The following is a 15,783-nucleotide window of genomic DNA, read 5'->3' as shown; positions in this document are numbered from 1 at the left end:
CTTCCTGTGCAAACGGAAGACGCCGATTGGCTCAATTGAGAGCTCTATTCACCAATCAGTGATAAGCTGTAGCTATGATAGTTTGCTTCTTAATTTAAATTTTAAATTTAGAATTTGATGTCAATAGTTCTTAATGCATACCGCAAATTGTTATTTATTTTTAAACGGCGATGAACGGAGGGATCAATAAAATAATAAATTATGATAAACATTATTTAAATACAGCTTTATAAAAATAAAAATATCTTCACTTACATTTTATATATTGATGACTACATTTTGTATTAAGCATATAAAATACATATCAGACTGCAGGTAATATACTTAATCTAAATAATGTTGAATCATTCGGGTATAACCACCACCATCGTAACAAAAAGTATTAATAAATATCCAATTAAACAGTCTAAAAAAAAAACAATTAAACATTCTTTAAACTTTAACATAAGTACAACATACAATATTTCACATAAGTTTACCTCACGACAATGACGTCACAAGATACTAGAACGTTCTCGAACGTTCTAGAACTTTTCTACGCGAGTCTCGAGTGTTCCAATGTTTTCGATCTCGCTGTGTATGACGTCACCGGGCTTCAAGTACTCGGGCGGGTAGCGGTACATACCCACACCTCCTGGTGTACCCGTTAGCAAAATGTCACCGGGATATAATGTCATCACGCTGAAATTCAAAGATAGTTTAGTGTTAATTCCTTTTCGTTTTAAAAACAATATTGTAAAAAATATCTTTGTGTAATTTGTACTTATTGTTTTATGAATGACAAAGTAACTTGATTCATTTTGTCCGCAGGTTGTGCGTTTGTAAACAGATTAGATTTACAAATGCAAATGATACTGCAACATATTGTAAAATATTTTTCCATAAAAATTGGTTAACTTTTATAACATTACCTATCAGCATTTTCAAACAGTCGCAAAATTAATAAAAATAAATAACCCTGCTCAGAATTAAACCCAAATTGTTATTTGAACGATTTAAAATTAATATGACAATACAAAGAAAACAATATTTATGCAATTTAATATAGCAAAAAACATATTCTACACACAAACACTTACGATGTTAGCCTCTCAATGACATCAGGTATCTTATGTACCAGTTGGTCAGTCCTACTGGATTGTTTGAGCACGCCATTGATAGAACATTTGATGGCTAAGTTCTGTGGGTCTTTCACTTCATCAGCTGTCGCGATACATGGCCCGATGGGACAGAAGGTGTCCATTGACTGAACGAAAAATATGCCTTCTTAATCTTAATACAAAAGCATGTTCACATTACACTATTATTATGTTTTATAGAATAGAATTGTTTTTGTACGTAACTATATATGTATCTTTGTTGAAAATTATCCATAATGTTTAATGTTTTTAATATTTTTAATACAGGAGTACACACACATTTCACAACCTTCTTTGATTATTCTATAACTTAGAGTCGATTTTTACTCACTGTCAACGGACAGATTTAACTAAAACTTTGTACACATATAGGTATAAAGGATCGGTGTCAATATAACAATTTTATCTTATTAAAGTGTATATTCTTACCTTCCCAAGTAAGAATTGTCCTCCATTTTTTGCCTTCTGCCAGTCCCGACCGCTGATATCTTGAGCGACCGTATAGCCCAGAACATAATCGAACGCATTCGCTGCCTTTACCCTACTCGCTGTCTTACCTATCACCAATGCTAGTTCTACCTCCCAGTCTACTTTCTGAAACAAAATGGTGTCTTTTAATATTTCGTGATGTTAGAAAAGAAATGAATCGTACAAGATTTGGAGCGGATATAACGTTATGATGAAATTCCCTGCAAATTACAAAACTATCTACTTCAGCACCAGTTTAGAAAAGTCTGTTTTGAAAAATAATGTGAAATCCTGGAGATAAAAGGGGAAATATTATAATAATTATATTTTAACATTTCCATTAAAACTTGGATAAGGTTTAAGTGAGTTGTGTTGCATGCAAGCTTGCATGCTTGCTTCCAACACAACACTGATATTGATTGAACCATTTTTGTGTTGGAAGCAAGCATGCAAGCTTGCATGCTTGCTTCCAACACAACACTGATATTGATTGAACCATTTTTGTGTTGGAAGCAAGCATGCAAGCTTGCATGCTTGCATGATATTGATTGAACCATTTAGAAAGATTTTTTATGTGTACATAATTAATCATCTTAAACAGAACAGAGCATCCCCGTCACTTAAAAAGTAGTAAGCAAAGAATAACTTAGAAACTAAATGTAAATTGGCACGATAAAATAAAAAAAAAAACATGGCAAATAACGAGCATCAAATATCAATACCTACTATAGTTTTATACTAGAGATTGAAATGTGATGAATAATAAGGTTTTGACATAGATAAATCCTCATAAACTGAAATTCTGAAATGGTAAGTTTTTCATTAAATTCTTCATTTTGCATAAAATTTTGATAATCAAGGTAACTTAAATGTTGGAACAACGTTATCCCAGATTAAAATTTAATATCTACTAGTACTTAGGTAATTATTATTTTTTTGTTTTATTGCATGCAGTATCAAAAACGTACATTAAATATTAATGAGGTTCACAGTTTGTGCTTAACATTGCTTCCTTTAATTTAAAATGTTATCGAGACGAAGTAATTACCTATTTATTTTGAAAATTGTTTACAATCCGTCTGAAGAATATTCAGATCAATAGTTCGACGGATAGACTAGGACAGCTATAAGACTAAGCAATATCTAAAATTTGTTATGTTCATATTATACCGAGACATAATATGTACATTTTGATGTCAATTAAAATAAAGTGACCGTATACAGTACGATTCAAACTTAATGGCAGCTCGGAACATCGTACGTTCCGATGCGCAATACGCAATTTTGGGTATCAGTAGCATTGACAACTTGACTGTTCTGTGCGCACCTGTACTCGCAGCTAACTTTCGAACCCTCATTAAGTTTGAATCGAACTGAACTTGAGGTAATTTTGTACACATTCATTTTATTGTGTACCTACTAATTAGATGGATTGAAGTATCTTGATACTTTTATTAAAAATTTCTTATAAAATATTGTTTTTTATTTGCCTACTTTTAGTTTTAAACCAGTGTTATGTACGAATAAAGGTTAAATAAAACTATGAACAATAAATTCCATTTATTAACAAAATCATATGTTTTATATTTAAGTACCTACATAAGTACATTATTAATTCTATAACTAGATTAGATATATTCTCGTAATAGGTGTAATAATAACACATTTATAAATATTTCAAACTAGTTTAATACTTTCAAAACAATATTATCTATTACGATTACAATAAATACTATCAACATACATACATATTTACAATTTACACATCTAATATCATATTGACATCGCCGCTTGTAATTCCTAAGGCGCGGGACATATACAAGCGGCGCGGCGCGCATCGGGCGCACCGCGGGCGCGCCAGCCGGCGCGCCGCGGGCGCGCCAGCCGGCGCGCCTCGGGCGCGCTGCCGGCGCGCATCGGGCGCGCTGTTGGCGTCCGAAAATGATATTTATATAGAGTGGTTAAATGCATTTTCTTCATGCATAATTTAGTAAAATTATGTTTTTTGTGCTAAAAGAGATTTGAAAGTAACGTTAATTTGAAAGTAACGATTTTGTTTTGATAATTCCTTGTAAGTAAATAGCGAGGATAACCCCACGATTGCAAATATATCTTTGTTGGAAATGTTGGAATTTACTTGGAAAATTTTATAGTACTTTTAAAGTAATTTTAAAGTAGTACTGGTGTAATGATGGAAGAAAAGAAGGTTAAAATAACACAAAATTTATATTGTACTAGCGGTCCGCCCCGGCTTCGCCCGTGGTACATATTTCGCAATAAAAGGTAGCCTATGTTCTTTCTCAGGGTCTAAAGATTATCTGTGCCAAATTTCATCAAAATCGGTCCAGTACCTAGTTTATGCGTGAAAACCATACATACGTACATACATACATACAAACCTTTCCTCTTTATAATATTAGTATAGATAAAATATGGTTTTCAAACACAGGTTTACATTTAAACCATATAAATCTTATCATTAAAATCTCAGTTCAAAAGTATTTACAGTACTGATCATTCCACAATATTATTACAATTACAAATAAATAAAAAACACAATCAAAATCAGGATTATCTTTATTTCTGACATTGTAAATACATGGGAACTTTCATTATGCTCTTCTTCATTTTCACTTTCCCTACTGCCATCACCTGTGTAAATCATTTCATCGATTAATTCAATTCACCTTTAAAAACAAAACGAAGAAGGGTATGTAATAGCAGCTCTATATAATTCCACACAGAGAGAACACATTTTTGACTGACAGGCTACCGTCTCCTATAGACCGGGAGATACTGACACAAAATTTCGAGTCATTTGTAACAGGATGGCGGTTCTACAGGGGTCTTAGTACGCAATGACAAAAAGAATAAAACCGGCCAAGTGCGAGTCGGGCTCGCGCACAAAGGGTTCCGTAGCAGCAAATATAATAAATTACAGTTAAATCAACCTATCTCAAAAACTATAAGAGATACTTTGATCAAACCAAAAATCGTTGAAAGAGTTAATTAGCATGCATCACCTCTATTTTTTTTAGAATTTTATACCCCGTAGTTATAAAAATAGAGGGGGGGGGACATACTTTTTACGACTTTGAGAGCTGATATCTCAAAAACCGTTCACTTTAAGAAAAATGTTTTTTAGAAAACTTTATATCATTTTAAAAGACCTTTCCATTGATACCCCACACGGGTATGTACATCGAAAAAAAAAATTTCATCCCTCAGTTACATGTATGGGGGGCCCCACCCCCAATTCTTTTTTTTACTATTTAGTGTCATATTTTTGTAGCGGTTCATACAACACATATTCCCATCAAATTTCATCACTGTAGTACTTATAGTTTCCGAGTAAATCGGCTGTGACAGACGGACAGACGGACAGACGGACAGACGGACATGACGAAACTATAAGGGTTCCGTTTTTGCCATTTTGGCTACGGAACCCTAAAAACGATGGTGTGAACGCTGGTACCGTCGGCTTAGTCGCGTGGGCGTTAGTCGAACTCGTCGGAAAAATAGCGAAGTCAAACGATTTGTAACACAAAAAATTTAGAATTTACCGATAGCCCATAAAAAACAAGTAGGCGGTAGTGTCATGCCATACTTTTCCGGTGTGACTTACAGCCCGCCATACCGACGCGAATGTGTTGATTTAAAAAAAACAATTCAACCATTTGTACCAGGCTAACTTTTGCACAGGTAACCATCGTCGTGCAGCCATTTACGAAAATCGCCATGCCATACTTTTCGGACGATTCCAAATGGTCGCCATACCGCCGAAAATCTGCAAATTTTTTTTTTGTAAAAATTGTAACAGACAAATGACTCGAAATTTTGTGTCAGTATCTCCCGGTCTACTACCACCCGATTTGTTTTTGATTGTGTATGACCGTGAATTGACCTCTATTTGGATGCGATGGGGGAAGCGCGCCTGCGGTACGCCCGCGGCGCAACCGTGGCGTGCCGCCTCGTCGCCTTTCCAAAATTCTTTCATACAAAATGTATAAGAAGGACGTGGTGCAAAACAGATTCAAGAGGTGCGCTTATGGCACGCCCGCGCCCGCGCCGCTTGTGTTTGACCCGCGCCTAACGATGCAATTCCTTCTGGAACGTTCTAGAACTTTTCTACGCGAGTCTCGAGTATTCCGATGTTTTCGATCTCGCTGTGTATGACGTCACCGGGCTTCAAGTACTCGGGCGGGGAGCGGTAAGTACCCACGCCACCTGGAGTGCCCGTTAGCAAAATGTCACCTGGATATAGCGTCATTACGCTGGAAATTAGGAATTAAATACAGATTAAAAATTATATATACCCGTGCATCTTGCACAGGTAGTTATTCTCTAAGAATAGTATAATGGAATATTATAAAATTATGGTCTCTTGGGATCAGGAACTGGATGGACAAACCAGAAGAACGTTCTAACTTCTAATCTTCCTCATGGTTAAGATTAACACCATTTGATTATTAAAAAAGTAAAGTAAGTATTACGGAATAATTAACACGCTACAATAGGCATGACGACAGTATCTATAAATGATCGTATTAGTGTTTTTAAGGGAAAATGTACAATAAATAAATTCAATATAGTGACTTAGAAATCTTAAAACCATTAAGATTAAAGAGATTATCAATAAAATAAAACATTGAAATTCTGCAGTTAGCCATTTTGACTAAAACACGCGTGACGTCACGCTTAAGTAAACAACTCGCGTCAGATGTGTTTTGTTGTTATGAATATGTTGAGAATACGCATTTTTATTTATTTTCTATTGTTTCACGTATGCTTTATCGACTCAGAACAGAAATACAATTGCGAATTCACGAATACGTGGTTCGGGGTTCTCCGCACCAATTTTATACAATCATTTCTTATTATTTCTCGCTTGAAATAATTACTAACACATTTTTGAGCATTATTTTTATGTGGATTCATACTGCAATACTGCACACCACTCATAAACTTTGAAATTCGTTTCTATAACACATATTAAATAAAGACTTTTTTAATTTTCTTCGCAATGCGTACAAATAATTACGTATTTACCAAAGTTTGACGTCACGCCTATGCCATGACACCTGCGAGCTGTTTTGGCACAGATAATAAATATTTTTTGAAAAATGGCTTTAATCTTCGTTAAATTTAAGTATATTGCCGAAATATAGGGTTTTTCTTGTATAGTAAACGTATACACACATTATGGAAGAGGATTTCAAAATCTTTCGTCATGCCTATTAACTAGGTTCAATTTATTCACATCTACCCGCATAACATTTTGAAAAAAATATTAAGAAATTCAATAGATAAAACGAACAGTTTCTAACGTCCAGGGCCAGAATATTAAGTACTTACGAAGTCAATCTCTCAATAACTTCAGGTATCCTATGTACAAGTTGGTTAGTATTACTCGATTGCTTTAATACTCCATTGACTGAACATTTAACTGCTAAATTCTGGGGATCGCCTATATCATCGACCGTTGTGATACATGGCCCGATGGGACAGAATGTGTCCATCGTCTGTGAAATTGATCGAATTATAGAAGATGTCTCATAAATACTGAAACTCTTTTAAGAAGCTATTGCGAATTCTCAATTTCTAGCTCAAATAATATTATGTTAATGTTCTGATTATGTTTGTGTTTGATAAGTAATATATTTGCAGACAACATTAGTAAAGCAAGTTAATCATGAAATCTACAAAGTATTTTTTGGACGACGAATTCTTTTAATTCTTCCTCCAAAGGGTATATGGTAGGTTTGATAATTACTTGAATTTTCTTCTTCGTAAATAACGTTTAATTTACTCCCATTAAACTGCATTTTTCTTACCTTCGCAAGCAAAACCTGTCCACCATTCTTAGTTAGCCAATCTCTTGCAGTGATGTCTTGAGCTATAGTAAAGCCTAATACATAGTCGTAGGCTTTTTCTGCCTTCACATTTGTTGCTGTCTTGCCTATGACCGCTACAAATTCTATTTCCCAATCTACGTTCTAAAAATAAAAATTAAATTATATTTTTGTATTGTATAACTTCATGGTGCCCAATGCAAGGCAATGCTGCATGCATTGAACTAAGCACGTAACGACATGGGGTGATGGTTAGCTATGGGTAGATTATTTATCTACAGAATTCATGACGTATAGCCCAAACATGCTACATGATACAGGTAAATTAGCTTGGAGAAATTTTTGCATATGTAGTGGTGTGTATATTACTCAGATCTTAGAGCGCGTTTCCACTATATCGTTCTGGCGTATACAAAAATGTTTCGATATCCTAACATTACTATTTAACTTTATACTTATTCCTAGCAACACTTTTGTTTTCAATAAAAACAAGTTTTTATTTGAAAGAAAATGGTTTTGACTTTATAAAAAAAAATATATCATTCAATTTTACGTCCTTGAGCAAACGACAAGGCGACTACCGTGAAACAATAAAATATCGTGTCCATAATAATTTGTTTCATAATTAATATTTGACCATAATAATTACGAAACAAAACAAATAAATAAATCGTCACTTGATAGTGGAAAGTGGAAACACGCACAAAACCAGAATAAACCAGTTTACGCTGTCCGCAGGTGCCACGTGCAGTCGTTTGGTAGCGTTAGAACATAAAGCACATTTCATTCAAAAATTATAATTATTATGTACGTAGTTTAATTGATAAATTTTGTATTTGTTGATTGTTGTTATTATTTGTTATTATTGTTATAATATTTGTTGAAGTGAATTACATGTCCCGCAGCCGGAGGCCCCAAATGAAAACTCAGATGTACTTAAAAACTACATTTAATATCTAAAATGAGACTTTTACACCCATGTCTGCACGATGCAGACCGGAGTTAAAGAATGAATTTATACAGTTTAATAATTATAAAGACGTAAGCTTGGATGCTATAAGGGAAATCGCATCCACATTCTATTCCCGTGCGAACGGCGTATTCAGCAGTTTTGTATGAAGGCAGGGCCATAACTAGTGTTTAATTTGTGTGTAAGTGTTGTAACTTTATATTGTTAATTCAATATGGCTCCAGTGTTAAAACATGGTCGAGGCAAGCCTTTGACTTCTCAAACTAAAGAATTAAACTTTAAATGTCGTTTCTTTTTCAGGTTAGTAAATTTTTCATTTTAGTAACATTGTTAATGTAAAAGTTATATGTATGTTAAATGTGCAAATATTAAAATAAAGTCTCATCTTTTTCAGAGGAGAAACACATATAGTTTAATTTAAAATCCCTTATATATACAGGGTTACTTGTAAAACACCGGCAACCTCGCAGGACAAGATAGCTAACATCATAAGTAACAACATTTCGACTTTTGATAATTTGTTAGATTTTATTTTCATACAAAAATAAATATTCATTTAATTTTCCGTCTGAATATTATAAACTCTACGCCTCCCAAAAATTACGTAAACAAAAAGCGAACGAGAGGGGGAAGGGGGCGTCGCGTCGTCCATCCGATCATTAATAGAACATAGACTTACAAATGTAAGGAGAGTACAATAAAAGTTTAAAAAATCATTTAAAAATAATTTATTGCGTTATGCCAAAAGTCGTAGAACAAATGTTGTTATTTATGATGTTAGCTATCTTGTCCTGCGAGGTTGCTGGTGTTTTACAAGTAACCCTGTATAAAATAAAAACTAAAAATAAAATGTTGTTTTATTTTATTTGCTGACCATACACTACTACAAACGCAAAAATTTCTCCAAGCTAATTTACCTGTACCTATCTACCTATCAACATTTTACATGACAGTACAATCGAAATAGTGGCATGTAAAAAATTGGTTATGTTTTACCATGTTTTAATATCTAGTTTTTTTCGTGAAAGAGTAAGAAACATACACATACACATCCATCCTCACAAACTTTCGCATTTATAATATTAGTAGGATGTGATAAGCACTAAGCATGGAAGTACATATTAACTCAATGATGGAATATAATTATTATTATTTCTTATTGTATGACTTTTGCTTTACGGCGAAGTTTATTGTTGAAAATGGTACTCTATTATACCTACCTATTATGATATACTACGCCATGCTTCATACAATGTTAATTTTACTTACCTTGGTTTAACAAATGTGTTCACCGAAGACCATACACAAAAAGAAGAAGAACAAGAAGAAGAACTTCGTATATTCACTCAAAATTATAATGAAGATTTTTTATATTATATTTTAGAATGTATTAATCACCACCCCGAAAATAGGAAAGCATTCGTTTTTTTATTTAATAAGCAGCACATCACAAAAAAGAGAAACAAAATGAGTAGGCGTTCAATTAAATAAAATAAAGTTTAATACCCTCGTGTACCTGCAGGATTTAAAAAGGGGATATTTTTTGAAATATTATTAAATATGCTTTGCAAATGTTCTTAGTGTAAATAAATAACAGAATCAGCAGATATGTTCAGAAGGTCAGTAAAAGAGCATCGTCTTATGAAACACAGTGACGTCAGCCCGCATAAGCACAATTATTTCATCCCGTGCCCACCTACACTCGATGAATTACCGGCTCAATTTGCCTCAATGATTGACCCCAATTTGTAGACCTGCAGGTCACAAGAGATCTGATTCATTATTACATTTTTGGATTTTTGTTGTGGTTCCGTACGTACATTATAAAAACTAAAAAGTTATGTAAGTTTATCTTACGATAATAATCGGTTTGTATAGAAAAAAAAATTGGCTAGGGCTTTACTGTAATTTGGTAAAAAAATCGTAGTTTTATAAATGCTAGCTTAGCACATTAATTAGGTAATGATCTAAGAATGCTAGTGACACAGACTAATAATAATATACTACGTATACTAGTGATAATAAATAATGTGCTTTTTCGGATGAATAAACGGTTACAGCGAGTTTATTTGAACGTCATTGTTTTACGATATTTTGGATCTTAACTAAACAAGTTTATCATAAATAGAATATGCAGTTTGGGAAAACGAAAATAAAATTTAAGGCACTGTTATACGCAACGAGCTGATCCCCCGGATCGGCCCGTTAAGACCTATTTTTATATGATATTCTAATAGCTTTCTTTCTTTTTTTTCTTCAAACATCGTAGGTATGATTACATTTTGCGTAATCAATAATCACGCTATGGTGTGATGTATAAAAAAATCACATCAAATACCTATTTTATCAGTGATTTGTGAATTGTGATAGTGATGCACAATTCAAGATCTTTAGACATTGTAACTAAAATATCTGATAACTTGTACCTATTAGGTAAGTGTGTAAATTTAAGATTGTTTGTGGCAAGTCATGTGATCGTCATATTTAAAAATAATTTAAAAACAAAACTGTTAACTCGTTTTTAACTACAGAGTTTCTTGCCGGCTCTTCTTTCCGAATCATTGGTAAATGCTTATATTATGATGATTCAAGTTCTTCTAGAAGAAGGCTCTTTAATAAATAAATGTTATAGTTTGAATACTATTCTATAGTCTCAGATCGACGACGATAAACCAAAATGTGGTCTTAGTTTTAATCCCAGTTGGAAACTAAACTTACGACGTTACCATTCAATATATATGTATTATTTTTTGTATAAGTGGACAGATACATAAATATTAAATAGTATTAAATTAGTTAACAACACATTTGAATTCACAATGAATATGCTTATTCTCGACCTTCATAGCGATTCCTCACGTTTTATAAAAAATGTTATTAGTAAAATAGAAATAGATATAATTTTTATACTTTAATTTTATACTACTATTACCTAAAATGAATGTTAGGTTTTTTTATGTATAGAAAAAATTGAATCATGAGGCGGGATTCAAACCCACGTCCTTCACTGATAAAAGTAAGGCAGAACAACATTTGCAGGGACAGCTAGTAAAAATACAAAATAAAACATGCTCTTACATCAGTCACATCAGTTCTCAGTTTCACAGCATCCGACTGTCCAATCACAGTGCTGGCAAACTTGCCAAATATCATCGGAACTTCTGGCGGTTTTAAGTTTTGTTCCTCACAATGGTCCTTGTAATTCAAACCGATGCATAGCACTTTATCCATACCAGTTATGGGAGCTTTTAGTAAAACATTTGATAGTGGTTCCTTTACTGGGTTGCTTGAACTTTTGTATGAACTGTAAATAAAAAGTTGGTAGTCTATTTCAAACTGGTGAATGAAAAATCTATGTTTTGATAGTGTAGTGTGGTTTCTTATAAATAACTAGATTTCCGCCCGCGGCTTCGCCCGCGTTTTCAAAGGAAAACCCGCATAGTTCCCGTTCCCGTGGGATTTCCGGGATAAAACCTATCCTATATGTTAATCCAAGTTACCCTCTATATGTGTGCTAAATTTTATTGTAATCGGTTGAGTAGTTTTTACGTGAAAGAGTAACAAATATCCATACAAACTTTCACCTTTATAATAGTATTAAGATTTAAATTAGAATTTTAAGTAATATAAGTTCTATGAATACACCTAAGTAACAGGGCAAACTTTATTTAAATAGAGATTGTAAGAAAAAGGAACTATACATTTTTGTAAAAGCACATACTAGGTAATTGAACTTGTACATAGTTAAGTGTCTTTTATGATACAAGTATAAACTTTATGTACCATGTAAATTTCTACATAGTGTAATACATACTTTGAAATACATATTTTTAGTTAAGGGCTGATTTTTCAATCTTTGGATAAAACTTATTCGTCAAATAATGTATAAAACTACCATTTTAAAAACATATTCTAATTGCCCGTATTTGACAGTTTACGTGACATTTATAATACTTTATTGGACGGATAAGTTTTAATCCAGCATTGAAAAATCGGCCCTTAATTGATCGTGATTATTTACTACTAATTTATTTGTCTGTTGAACTCCTCATTCTGTCTGTGTGTCAGTCTGTCCCATTTATATTCCCATGCATGCAGGGAATATTAATGGGAACAAAGCACTGAAGGAGCATACTATCATACATATTTGGATGCTATAACTATCATGATTCGCTCATAAAACATTTATCTTAACTTTTATTACTATGAAAAACAAAACTGTCATTGAATGTTATGTTCAACCTTATCTAAAATTATAACAGGCATGCTAATGTTATCATCTTCTCAAAAAGATGTACCTTTGTCCCATAGAGATATTGTTTTATCTTAACACCTAGCTATGTATATGGAACGTTATGAAATAAGAATTATATAAGTAACAACAAAAAGATTTTTAAAGAATAATATGATGATAAGATGGAAATTGATGCACAAACAAAATAATAATGTTTATTGAACATTAAAAAAACAGTAAATAATCCCCATGCATAAATATATATTATGGTTTTATGTGGGATTGTAAGAGGTAAATATAAAAAGTTAAGCGGACTTATGTTGTACTTATATGTTATTTGCTAGACTAGACTAAAAAAATGCACGGGAAATATTCTAGTACTGGCATACCTTTAAGTGGTATTGCACACTTTTAGAAAGAACATCACAACAAAATCCCTAATGTATAGTGAAATAATTTCTAAGATAACAAGCTTTTAGAATTTCACAACACATTCCTTTATTGTGAAAAACTATTTGAAATTTTTTTCAGTGTTGTACATACGTGCATTCACATTCATATTTTAATTTATATTACGTCTTAAACACGCACCTTAAAACCTTGTCAAGTTGTCCTTTCTTCAAAATTTCCAATAAAGTTGTCGGCAAATCAGGGATTGTTTTATTTAAGTCAACCACATTATCTTTATCTAAATACCCAACACGTATTTCACTTGGATTGTTTTTGTATGAAAACTGTACAAATTTCATGTTGGAAACTGTTCCCGCCGAAAATTTTCGAAATCCAAACACTGTTGCCGCTGTCGCGCTATTGACAGTTTTCCTCAAAGTTTGAGGTTTTATATAGCTTATCGAACGCCGAACAAACCACGTGCTGTTCATACTCGAATATATTTAAACGTCACTTCAAGATACACAATTTTATTTCATAAAAAAATTATTTATAGTCCTACAAACTTTTAAAAATATCCAAAAGTTAAATTACGCAACTTTGTCAATAATATTTTGGTTAGACAGTTGACACGTCTTGACACTGACATGAATGACAATGACAAATTGCCATCTGATACATGACAGTTGACAGATGACATTATGCCCATTTTACATTCCATTTCATTATTTTCACATTTTATATATTTGCAACTGCGAGTAAAATTATTTCTTCACAAAATAATTACCTATGTAGATACATATAAAATGTTATTTTTACTTTTACTTAAGTAGAAATACAAGTTAGACAAAATAATTATAGTATTTAAAATGAAACATTTGATGTATGAATGAATGTAACTTTATAATGGCATAAAAATATTTTTCTAAACAGATAAACAACATATGTATAAATTTAAATTATACAATCGGGTTTGAATTGCAATCTAAAGCATTTTCAACAGACTTGGAGACAAGCAATAAAATTGCAATTAAATCCGAAACACATACACAGAAGAATATGCCATTTAGAAACTACTATACTCATAGTTTTAATTTTATGGTAAGTACAATAATAAAACAGAAATTAAGAAAAATTCTAGATTTGAACCACATAGGTATTAAGTTGATATTATAATATTAGAATAATTATTTATTCTACTGAAACAGGGGTTAAAATAAGTAGATCCATTACCTATGTAACATTTTATTATAACTACTGTTTAAAACTTAAGCACTTAATGATTAGCAGGCTTCTTTCTTGTTATATGAAACTCTTCCCTTGTATGGTACGGTGCATAAGGATCTTCAACATAATACTTGGGTTTTTTCCAAAACTTGGTAACCATTTTATCGAGTAGAGTAGATTGTGTAGAGTTACAGAATACATGTTGCCTCAAACGCCTTCTTTGTGCTAAACTTTTCTTCCACATTTTCTTATTTCTTCCAACTTTTGTTCTGATCCATCCGCCCCAATGTAATCTGAAGAATCTTTTTATTGCTGGCTTTACTGTTTTCCGCTTACCCTTCTTCAGGCTAAATTTGGTTACAGTCCTAACTGGGACTGCTTCGATGTTTCTGCATACATCTAAAATTTGCTTGTTGTTCAACAAATGGGTAGTTGGGAGGCTGACATTGGTTAAAGAAAGATTCGTTTTCATAGATAATGTGGAGAAACAGCGATGTTCATTTGGGATAACTCTGGTAGTATTGTATAAAGGAGTTGTTAAGGGTCTCAGGCCGCGAAGAACTGGAAATAAAGATAACCTCAATTGTCAAGACATACATAAAATAATAATTAATTATGTAATTCATGGAGGAGCACTTGACTAAAGAATAATTATATTACAAATGTAATGAAAAATTACCGGAGAATGTGCGGCGAAACATTTTGAAAAAATAATCTTTTTATTTAGGTACATGAAGATTAAACAATCAAAAGTTTATGCAGTTTATGTAAAATTCGTCGATTGTCAAATGTCAATTGTCATTAATCCACAGATAAATAATTTATCAGTCGACGTCACTGCACTGACTCATTAACTTATAATACAACTAGATTTCCGCCCGCGGCTTCGCCCGCGTTTTCAAAGGAAAACCCGCATAGTTCCCGTTCCCGTGGGATTTCCGGGATAAAACCTATCCTATGTGTTAATCCAAGTTACCCTCTATATGTGTGCTAAATTTCATTGTAATCGGTTCAGTAGTTTTTACGTGAAAGAGTAACAAACATCTATACATCTATACATCCATACATCCATACATCCCTACAAACTTTCGCCTTTATAATAGTATTAAGATAAGATATAATATAATATTATACAATTGTACCATACTGATATGTAATATAATTAGATTTCCTATATTACCTAGAAAAAATAATACAATATAATATAATATAATATAATATAATTGTACCATACTGATATGTGATATAATTAGATTTCCTATATTAGAAAAAAATGTTGTGTGGTTTTATGAAACCACGGTAAAAGGGAAACTGTTCGAACGGTTCCGAACACTGCTTTGTGTAGCGCATGTCGCGTGACGGTCGGCTGATACCTACTCGGCAGCCGCGATACACGCGACATGCGCTACACAGACCAAAAAGTTTGAGACGATGTAATAAAAGTTTCACTAATTTAAAAAATCCAAAAATCTGATAGATTATGATGAAGTAAAGCAGCATGAA

At 32.8% G+C, this 15,783-nt stretch overlaps 2 protein-coding genes across 3 annotated transcripts; both read right to left on the bottom strand.

Annotated features, from left to right (window-relative positions):
- Positions 1–199: 199 nt before the first annotated feature.
- Positions 200–13,678, bottom strand: LOC149477956 (oxaloacetate tautomerase fahd2, mitochondrial). Of its 2 annotated transcripts, none has more exons than XM_089710028.1 (5): positions 13,255–13,668; positions 11,508–11,733; positions 1,569–1,733; positions 1,080–1,246; positions 200–681 (listed from the first exon to the last, which is right to left on the bottom strand). In XM_089710028.1, the coding sequence occupies exons 1-5, from the start codon at positions 13,542–13,544 to the stop codon at positions 525–527; spliced, it is 1,005 nt and encodes a 334-aa protein (XP_089566154.1). In that variant the 5' UTR covers positions 13,545–13,668; the 3' UTR covers positions 200–524. The 2 variants fall into 2 exon arrangements, with proteins under 2 accessions (XP_089566154.1, XP_089566155.1); XM_089710029.1 differs by lacking the exons at positions 200–681; positions 1,080–1,246; positions 1,569–1,733 and adding exons at positions 5,702–5,881; positions 6,963–7,129; positions 7,442–7,603 and having other exon boundaries at positions 13,255–13,678.
- A 604-nt stretch (positions 13,679–14,282) lies between these two features.
- mRpL35 (mitochondrial ribosomal protein L35) lies at positions 14,283–15,081 on the bottom strand. The gene is made up of 2 exons (XM_089709737.1): positions 14,960–15,081; positions 14,283–14,841 (listed from the first exon to the last, which is right to left on the bottom strand). Exons 1-2 carry the CDS (start codon positions 14,979–14,981, stop codon positions 14,330–14,332), a joined length of 534 nt encoding a protein of 177 aa, XP_089565863.1. The 5' UTR covers positions 14,982–15,081; the 3' UTR covers positions 14,283–14,329.
- Positions 15,082–15,783: the final 702 nt, after the last annotated feature.

The sequence above is a fragment of the Colias philodice genome, chromosome 23, assembly GCF_061535455.1.
Source record: "Colias philodice isolate Cphi_HAF_F1 chromosome 23, ilColPhil1 Martin Lab GWU primary, whole genome shotgun sequence".
Taxonomy (NCBI): domain Eukaryota; kingdom Metazoa; phylum Arthropoda; class Insecta; order Lepidoptera; family Pieridae; genus Colias; species Colias philodice.
Note: the sequence above shows the minus strand (reverse complement) of the source record. Positions and strands in the feature narration are given on the sequence as shown.